Source organism: Capsicum annuum, chromosome 3 (genome assembly GCF_002878395.1).
Source record: "Capsicum annuum cultivar UCD-10X-F1 chromosome 3, UCD10Xv1.1, whole genome shotgun sequence".
NCBI lineage: Eukaryota > Viridiplantae > Streptophyta > Magnoliopsida > Solanales > Solanaceae > Capsicum > Capsicum annuum.
Genome location: NC_061113.1, coordinates 27,571,139 through 27,582,101, shown reverse-complemented (window position 1 = coordinate 27,582,101; position 10,963 = coordinate 27,571,139). Strand labels below are relative to the sequence as shown.

At 30.4% G+C, this 10,963-nt stretch overlaps 1 protein-coding gene across 1 annotated transcript; it reads left to right on the top strand.

Moving 5' to 3' along the window:
- The first annotated feature begins 685 nt into the window (after positions 1-685).
- LOC107864052 (pectinesterase) lies at positions 686-6,751 on the top strand. Its single transcript, XM_016710306.2, has 2 exons — positions 686-1,863; positions 5,834-6,751. Exons 1-2 carry the CDS (start codon positions 873-875, stop codon positions 6,532-6,534), a joined length of 1,692 nt encoding a protein of 563 aa, XP_016565792.2. The 5' UTR covers positions 686-872; the 3' UTR covers positions 6,535-6,751.
- Positions 6,752-10,963: the final 4,212 nt, after the last annotated feature.

Genomic DNA, 10,963 nt, shown 5'->3' with positions numbered 1-10,963 from the left:
AGTGAGCTAATTCAGGAAGTAAAATGAGTGATTGGTGGGATTAGAGCCTAAATTATTTTTAATCTATTTTCATTAATGTTGATTATCTTTCCATTTAGATCTCTTTTCTTTTTGTATAAAAGTTGCAGCCTTGTAATCATTGAAATATACTGAAGTTAATAGAAAAATAAATTTCTCACTGTGTTCGATTTTTTATCATTGACTAGTGCATATATTTTGAATTTCCCAAAGAGAAAAATTGATAGAAAGTATGATGTTTTGAAACATTGTCCCATGATGTATTAGTTATGAAATCAACATCGTCCGATTAGTGGATCAGAATTCATATATGCTTTTGATAGTAAACATTAAAAAGAGAAACTTGTTTATTTTATACTAAACAAATACTAATTAAAAAGAAAAGGAACATAACTGAACTTACAACTAATAAAACTTACGTTGCAAGCAGGTATCGAACCCGTGCACCTTGTGCAAACTTCAAACTAAGCGACCTCTACCACTGACACCACAGACAACTTATGTTAATTGGGTGGCAAGTTTACTAGTTATATATATGATGTATATATACCCCTATATATATAGAGTTTCCAACGAAGTTTGCAGATGGCGTGACACCCTCACGGGCCTTAATAGATCCGCCCTTGTTTTTTAACGTCGTGTTCCATTAAATTAAGTCAAATGAGTTTATCTGGAACGGTGTTACTTGAATACCAAAAACAACTATATTTTTTGTTCTAAACCAAAAGCAGCATGGACCAAAATAACCAAATCTAAACATATCACATTTCTCTCACTCATTATTTATACAGCTCAGTTGTTTCTCTGTTTCACTTGAGCTTGCTCATTTCACTCTACAACTCTCTATTTCCACAATGTACAATCTCAAATCAAAATCTCCCTTTCTTCTCACTCTCTTAGCTGTTTCCGCTATCGTTTCTCTTACATTCATAACCTCGTTCTCAAAAAACTCAAAATCATCGTCGAAAACAATACACATCCATGTCCACAAAAACATCCAACTAGCACATTCACATTGTGCAGACACACGTTATCCGCAACTCTGTGTCTCCACTCTCTCTGTAATCCCAAATCTAGCAGAAAAATCTGTTGCACAAATAATTTCTTCTACTATAAATGTTACAGTTCGTGAAGTTAGAGCTTCTGCGCGAAACTGTAGTGATATTCGCGAAGATTTGCCTGAACTTGAAACTTATGAAATACGTGCACTCGAAGATTGTATTCAGCTCTTGGATAACACTATCAGTGAGCTTAAAACTAGTCTCATTGATCTTTCCCCAAAGGGATCTCCGTCTGAGAGTTACAATGATTTACAAACTCTTCTTAGTGCTGCAATGACTAATCAGGCAACTTGCCTTGATGGCCTTGCACGTAGTAAGAAGAATTTAAGACGATATGTTCAGCATCGCTTGCATACAATTACTCACCACGTGAGCAATTGTCTAGCAATGCTGAAGAAATTGAAGAAAACATCAACCTCATCTTCAAAATCTCAGGAGATTTTCCCTGAATATGGAACCGTACGTAACGGTTTCCCAAAATGGATTAAGAGGAGAGATAGAGCACTTCTTCAAGCGCCAATTAATCAGACGAAAATCGATTTGGTGGTAGCTCAAGATGGTACGGGGAATTTTAGCACGATTAACGAGGCATTAAGTGTAGCTCCAAATGCTAGTAGAACAAGATTTGTTATTTACATTAAGGCAGGAGCATATTATGAATACATTGAAGTAGTGAAAAAGAAGAGCATGATAATGTTCCTTGGAGATGGGATAGGAAAGACATTAATAAAGGGAAATCGTAGCGTTGTTGATGGATGGACTACTTTCCGATCTGCTACCGTAGGTGAGTTAATTAAATTTTAATTTTCTCTGTTGCATTTATACATCTTCTTTATTTGCTTTGATTGATCACTTTACCTAGTCAAATACTGATATTATTGGTTAAAGTACCTAAGTATGCCAAGATGAGGCAAATAATACTCCAAAACTTTTGTCATTACTTCTTCTAGAAGCATAAACATTAAAGACCCTCTCTATCAATTTGAATATAGCTCAACTTCTATATCCTAACAAACTTTTGATCTTGAGAATATGAAGGAAGGAATGACATATCGTTGTTTTAAAATTTTTTTTTTTTTTTTTAAATTTAGGTGTAACAATAAATGAAACTCTTACGCTAATATATTTAATTAGTGAACTTATGTAGTGTGAATCTTGATTAGGCTAGTTGATTCGAATACCAATAGTTATATCAACAAATAAATATGAACTATTAAATTGTAACTGTCAATAATGAATAAAGATTAGTAACCTGAAAATTATGCAAGTAACCTACGATAAATTTAAACTACATTAGTGTATTATTTTTTTTTTTTCAATATCATCACTACTATATTTAGGTAAATCACTTAAAAATCTGATGTTTATAAACGGAGTTAGACCTTTTTTCTTTTTTTGCATATCATGAGAAACACTTTTTGAAACCTAGTTATACTTAAATGTAATAAACAAACCTTCAAATTTTATCTAAGACTGAGAATTTAAATATTAAATTCTATTTCAATGTTAAATTTTAAGTTCGTTGAATTTGAATCTTTGAATACCGGAAAAAAGTTGTACTGGATTTTTAAATTGAGCCTCGTGAGCAGATGCTGGAAATCTGATGACGTTTTAGCTGTAGTGTCACGTGTTCTACATATATAAATCTAATCTTAGGCTTCAATTTCACTCTTCTATGTATTGGACATAAAATCTATACCTTTTATAGCTCCCCATAATTTATTGGAGATTGTACTTGTTTAATTTGTTTATCTTATATTTTTTAGTTCTATTTTGAAAGGATTTTTTATTTTTAATTTTAATTTTTCATATGACATATTTGAAAACATAAGATTAAAGAACTTTTTGATTATTACATATTTTTAGTTTAAGATCACTAGATTCAAAAATTATCTTTACTTTCTTAAATTTCACGACAAATCAAGATGCAGGGAGTATTAATTTTAGTTTAAGTCCCTAAGGCCGAGTTAAGGCAGAGAATTACATTAATTTCAGATTAAAATTATTCTATGAATATAATGGTGGATATAACAATTCAAATAAGAGGATTCCAAGAAAATTATTATGTCAAAAGATATTCAACAATCTATATATATGAAAGAAACAATATAATTTTTCCACAAAAGGGAATCATCAACATGCGTCCTTGTGTACATATTTTCTTTCATAGGGGCGAATGTATGAAAAATCTTTAGCTTTTTCATGTACTTACATTAAAAGAAAATATTTTTTATTAAAATTTTGTCTTTGCCTCTCTTTTTAAGTGCTGTAAATCATTTCATACATTTATTAGAACAAATAAGTCATCCATCATCTTTAAAAAGGTTTTCACATATTTACTTAAAGAGAAAAATCTTTTTGATTAAAATTCTATCTTTGCAACTCTTTTAGTGGTGTAAATCATTTTCAAACGTCTATTAGAGTAAATAAGTCATCCATCATCTTTACTTTTCACTCCACATGCATAATCATTTGTTTACTTGCTGTTAACTTTAAATAATCTCTTTAATTAATTGTGTAAATACTTTTACATCGAAAGTTTGTGCTCAAAAATTCAACTGATCAAGAAACTCTTCTTGAAATGACAAACTGTATTTGTAAAAGCTTATCTAAAAGTCTTAAGTAGACCACATTTATAATCATTCAAAAAGTGACCTTAATTAAAGGTATGAATTTTTTTGATTGATTTTGTCGGTGGGAAACCAAAAATGGGAACACAAACGAAGTCATAGCTGCTGTAGATAGTTGAATTCAGGTTGTCCACCAAGAAATTTTCATACATTTTGAACGCCACGAAAAACTTTAATTTTACTATTTCCTCTCTTTTAATTTATTCGTCTGATTTTATCTATATACGAAGTTTAGAAAAATAAAAAATAAAAAAAGATTCGGTGATTTTAAATTTAAAATATGTAGAATGTATTAAAATATTATTTACTCTTGTGATTTTAAACATGTTATATGAAAAATTTATTTAAAAAGTTGTCAAATAAGGAAAAAAGACTGTTTTTTTTTTGGAACGCCTACAAAGAAGGTAAGAAACATAAATTGGAACCAAAAAAGTATTTTCATCTTGATTGTATGATTCATTTTACTCTTTTATGATAAAATAAAATCCTTAATGCTTTCTCATAAACATCACTTGAATAGTTCATATTTACTTTACCCTTGCTCTTTCTACTCGTGTAAAGTAGTAACTAGTGGATAACCAAATAGAGAGTACAACAACAACAAACTCAGTGTGTTCCCACAAAGTGGGGTCTGAGGAGGGTAAGATGTACGCAGTTCATACCGCTACTTTCAAAGAAGTTGAGAGACTGTTTCCGATAAGAACCAAATAGAGAGTAATAGAAGGATAAAGTTATTCCTACATTTACGTTTGTACATTTTACTCCACTTTGAGGACACTGGAGCTTCAACAACCACCAGTTACTGGGCAGAGCTAATATTCTAATTATAGAACTTATAAGTAATAACTTAAATATTTAATATGTATAAATAATTTATTATTCCCTCTATTTAAAAAAAGAATGATCTACTTTTCTTTTCAGTCCGTTTAAAAAAAAATGACTTCTTTCTCTTTTTGGCAATACTTTAATTTCAACTTTTCACGTGGCATGTTTAGGACCACAAGATTAAAGGGCATTTTGGTACATTTGACACAACTTTAATTTAAGGCCACAAGATTCAAAAATTTTCTTTATTTTCTTAAACTTTGTGTCAAGTCAAAGTAGGTCATTTTTTTTTAAACAGAGTGAGTAATTTTTATTTTTTTTTTAAATTTAGAATTCACTGACTCAAAACTCTAGCTTCGTCTTCATACATATGCATGGTCCTTACTCTTTACGTTTTCCCAAAAAATGAAGGGAGCCAGAACTATTTATTGATATTTATAGAGACTGTTAGAGAGTATAAATGGAGCTCAACATTTTAAGTGGCGTTTAAAACTTTTCTCTTTGCATGCAAGTACTGATTTGAACTTATTCAATTTCGATTCATGCAAAACAAAATGAGAGCCTGTAGAAGCTCCCTCTTTTCCAAATCACAATTTGCTTCTTTTCTAGTCCTGTCACTGTTGACCACCATAAAGTTCTTTATTAAAAAAAATAATAGTAATAATTAAAAATATTACTTTTCCATTTTTAAACTTTCAAATAATCAGTCAAAATGCTGATAAATCTTAGTAGGACCCTTAATTATAATCTTACTATTCGTTACCGTGTTCCTCGCAAAGTTTTCTTGTTTGCTTCCTAGATTTCTGTCACAACACGTTTGTCCCTTTCCTTCAAATGTGTAAGTAGATTTTGACTATCTAGGTCATAATCAATGCTTTAAAATTTTGTTGCTTTTTTCACTTTTTGAGTTTGAACTTACATATTCCTTTTTATTTTCAGCCGTATATTAAATCCCACATTATGTGTAAAACATCCCAACAAAGTCAACTCGGTATCTAGTAGGATTTGAACTTGTTTGACTTACATATATTGCACTGTAAAGAATTTTTATAATATTACGTAATGCATTTTAATCTAGGAGTTTACGTAGTATTTTAATTTTTAGGTTACTGATTCCATATTCTATTGATTTAACAGTGTTTGATTTAATTAGTATATAGAAATTAAACTCAATTATTTATTTAATTTATATACATTGATCGTGTAAAGAATTTTTAATATATTGTCGCAGGTAATCTGCTATACATTTCAGATTACTGTATGTATAGTAGAATTTAACACTCTTTATTGTCACTGCAGCTGTGGTGGGAAATGGATTTTTAGCAAAGGGCATAACATTTGAAAACTATGCTGGACCAAGCAAGCACCAAGCTGTTGCAGTTAGAAGTGGCTCAGATCTCTCTGCATTCTACCAATGCAGCTTTGTGGCATATCAAGACACACTCTATGTCCATTCTCTTCGACAATTTTATCGCGATTGTGACGTATATGGTACAGTAGACTTTATATTTGGTAACGCAGCAGTCGTGTTACAAAATTGCAGCTTATATGCGCGTAAACCAAATGAGAACCAAAAGAACATATTCACTGCTCAAGGAAGAGAGGATCCTAATCAGAACACTGGGATTTCAATCTTGAGTGGCAAAATTGCTGCTGCTGCTGATCTAATTCCAGTACAATCTTCGTTTAAAAATTACTTAGGTCGACCTTGGAAAGAATATTCAAGGACAGTTTTTATGCTAGCACATATTGGTAGCTTGATTGATCCTGCTGGATTTTTAGAATGGAATGGTACATTCGCGTTGAGTACACTTTATTATGGAGAGTATATGAATCGAGGACCAGGTTCGAATACTAGTGCTAGAGTGAATTGGTCTGGTTATAGAGTCATTAACAATTCTGCTGAGGCCAGTCAATTTACTGTGGGGAGTTTCATTGAAGGAAAAGAATGGTTACCTGATACTGGATTTCCATTTTATCTTAATTTAACTGCTTCTTGATTAATTGTTTGGATTTGAAATGGGATTAGTTTGTTTCAGTCTTGGAAGTATTTAGTTCCTTAATCTGAGGAAATTGAGATCAAGATTAATGTAGCATGTAATTCTTGAGAAAGTTAATGTTGTATTATTGATATTACTACTTGTTATTTACGAAAAGATTGGACTGAAATTCAATGTACTTAGTTACCTAATATGAAATTGGTCTCGATCTAATGTATCTTACATCTTCTTCTTTTTTTCATAGTTTGATCCATGTCTTTTTCTACCGGTATATAGGGTGGCGGAATAGAACAGGATAAGTGTTTTTTTTTTTTGGGAGAATTTTGGGTTTTATTAATAACAAAAAGCAACATCACAAGGGCCAATTGGCCCAACTACCACACAAACTAGTCCAACAAATAAAGAGAACAGAAACAGCAGCTCAATTCTGCCCCAAACCGAGCCCATCAATTCTTATTACATGTATGTAAATGTAAGAGATCCCTTTCCATTGACCTATACTCACTTTCCTAATCCCTTCCCACCTGAAACGCTGCTCAATAACAAAATGGTTCTTCTTCTCCTTTGAGTTATAAATGGTGTTCCCTTCTGTTCATATCAGATTCTACATCAATTTTCAAGAGTAAGAGATCTTCTTTTATCAATATTCTTCTTCATCCCTTATGTGTTTGCTAATCATTTCTTGCCTCAGTTGTGCTCTCTGGTAGATGGAAGTGGAAATGGATTTTATTCTACAGGATAAGCCTTGATGCGCTAAGTGCCATATTCATCTTGTTCTCGTTTTTGTGACAATATTTGGGTTCATAACTGAACAAATTTATTCTCAAATTCCAGGAAGGAAAAAAGAATACGTAAGATTCAACATTTTGATGTGACAGGAAGCCAAAAAAAAAATAATTTAAGGTTACGTATGGAACTAAAAGTATTTACTCAATCACGTTACTTATAAGGTACTCATATGTGAATTTCTATGATAAACATGAAGTGAGCGAATGATGGTTTTAGTTACCGATATTTTATTACAAGTTAAAATTCCCGTTAATGTAATATAGTAAAGAAATTTATTAATATGTATATTTAAATCCTTTAAATTGAGACTGCACAAATTTGATGGTATTGCAAGTATTGCCAATATGAAATTACACTCAAATGATCTTGGAAATGGATGGTAATATATATATATATATATATATGATATTTTAATTTTTAGCAATAACATGCGAGAACATTTAGGACACTTACAATAAGTTTTAAAATTATTCGTAGACAATGGAATTATAATAAGTAAAAAGAAAATGAAATTATGTAAAAATAGTATTAATTTTTTAGGAGTGGTTATTGAAAACGGTAGAATAAAACTACAATCACATATAGCGAAAAAAGTTTTAGAAATGTTAGACAAATTGGATAATACAAAAGATTTACAAAGATTTTTAGGATTGCTAAATTATGCTAGAAATTTTATTAAGGATTTAGCAAAAGTAGCAGGGTCGTTGTATTTCAAAACTGGATCTACACGTCAAAAATATTTAATACTGAAGACATAAAACTAGTTCAAAAACTTAAACGCATGATACAAGACATCCCAAATTTGGCTATGTCATTAGAAATTGACTACCTAATCATCGAGACATATGGAAGTCTCAAAGGCTGGGGACAGTATTAAAAGCAAAACCCAATAAATATAGCGACAAGAAAGACAAAAATATTTGCACTTATCAGAGTGGCAAGTATAAAGAAAAGGATAATATGAGTAGCATAGATGCGGAGACATTAGCAGTAATTTATAGTTTGAATAGTTTTAAACTCTATATATTAAATAAACCTGAAATATTAGTAAGAACGGATTGTGAAGTCATAGTAAAATTTCATCTAAAAATAAATGAAAAGAATAGCAGTAAAAAGAAATGGCTAAATGCTTTAGATGTCACTTCAATTTATAACATTTTATTAGAACATATAAAAAAAAAAAGATAATAATTTAGCAGATCATCTTAGTAGACTTATTATACAAAGAAAACTAAAGATTTTTGTTTCAGCATGTATGCAGAAAAAGGAAAGGGCAAGGATGAGGCCTCGTCTTTCCAAGACAGATATTTAAAGACGCTATTAAGTAATACACATTTCAAACCACAAGTAATGTTGGATCATCAAAGACTCGAAAGGGTGATTTTCACTCAAAGCTTAACATGCTATCAACTATCAAACATAATGTTCAGAATAAGACTCGACATAAGGGTAGACACAAGCAACAAACATGTCTCATAAACAACTTTTGGAGATCTTACAATAAGATACCCCGAGATAACAATTATTTTATCTCAGTATTAAATGCTTTAAGTTATTATTTTACAGAAAAGAATTCAACTAACCGATTTAACTACTACTATGTTATTATAGGGCAAACACTGGACTTATCTACTATTTTCTCCAATAACACACATTTGTTCTTCTCTATAATGTCTATATAATTGTGCCTTTGAGGAAAACATTCTTGCATCATATAATATTTTAGGTAAAAGTGGATGACAAATGAATGATAATGACAAAAGGAGAAACTTTAGTCATATGACGATGGGGTCCACAAGTGTACTCAGCTAGCTAAAAGATTCTTCAAGAGTATTTCAAATTCAATTTTGAAGTCTGTGAAATGTATATAAATATCCATGTTATAAGACTTATGGAGACTGAGCAAAAGGAAAGAACGAAAAGAAGAGAGCAAAGACAACCAAGAGAGATTAGTATAATAAGCTTAAGAGTTCTTATTTTCTCAGTTTGCAAAGTTAAAAAAAGGTGTGTGGATAAGTGTGGATAGTTTTTAAGTTTCTCTACCAGCGGCTGTAAGTTTTCAGGAAACTCTCGAAAGGGAAACCTCACTTCGTCCTAAGACATATGTAAGTAGTTGTTGTTTAAGACCACTGTATTTTCTCCCTTATATATAAATTATGTTTGTGATATACAATACTTGCAAATTGCCTTGAATACCCTTAGTATATGATTAGTCTCTTAGTGTTTAGCAAGCACGATATATATATATATATATATATGGCAGAGTTAATTAATACTTGAACACAAGCGGTTAATCAATCAGACAAATATATTGTGTTTGTTATAAATACTAGATAGATATGACCCGTGCTAGCACGGGCCAACATTTCATTTTGAATATAAACATGTCATTACTATAAATGTAGAAAATACAGCGAAATGCAAACATTGATGTTTGCATTTTAAGCTTAGAAATTACATATGATTAAATCATATTATTAGCATAGTGTATCAATTTTCACGCTATCTACCTCCAGTACCTAGTAAGAATCAGAATTATTGGACCGAGGAAAAGGGCAATGTACTCAAAACACCGCTTTCATAATGAAGACTTAACAAAATGTTGTTATCTTGAAACATTACGCTATCCCACGATTCATCACTATCTGTCAATAGGGGGTGTACAAATTGAACCATTAAGTCAAATCGAACTGATGAATCAAATTAAACCGAGGAAAAAAATTGACTTATGATTTGATTTGATTGGTTTGGTATTGGCAAAAAAAATCGATCATTCTTAGTTTGGTTTGGTATTAGCAAAATCAAAATCAAACCGAACTCAAACCAAACCGACATAATACATATATAATTTTAATTTTTTATACATAAAAAAATATTACTTATAATCTACTTTCTTATTACTTTTATTATTTTTTTTATACTCAAAAAATAAATATATATTCTTGGGTCTTTAATTATAATATTTGTCAATTAGTACAAATTAATACAAAGCCAATATTAATATAAAAACCTAAAAGTCTTCAATTGTCTCACTTTACATTTTACTTTTCAAGTTTACAGAGAGTTCTCATTATTTCCTCATCTTACTCTTCTCATTCTCCTCATTCGCCAAGTTGTGATTTAGGTTTGTTTGTTTGTTTTATGGAATTATGTTATAGTTAATTACTTTATGGAGTTAGGTTTTTAATAAATTGTCTCCAATTTTTCATTCTTTTGTATGCTCACATTTTATGTGAAGGAAACTTTCAAACAAGCTACTGTGACTAGTGATTTAGAAATTGAACCACTGGGTATCCACATAATATTACTTTGAGAAATATTAGTTTAAACGTCATAGTAATTTGTCAACTTAATTTTAATTGAAACTACTCTATGACCATTATTTTTTTTTTATCATTTTAGTGAAAATATTTAATTTATTTCTTCAATCACATTATAATTGTAAAAAAACTGAGAAAATCAAAAAATCAAAAAAATCGACTAAAACCAAAATAAAAAACCAATTGTATATTGGTTTGATTTGGTTTATAGATTTAGAAAACCGACATTATTGGTTTGGTTATATTTTAATGAAAAACCGAACCAACTCGACCTATATACACCCCTACCTGTCAATGCCAAATGACATAAAAATGAATAA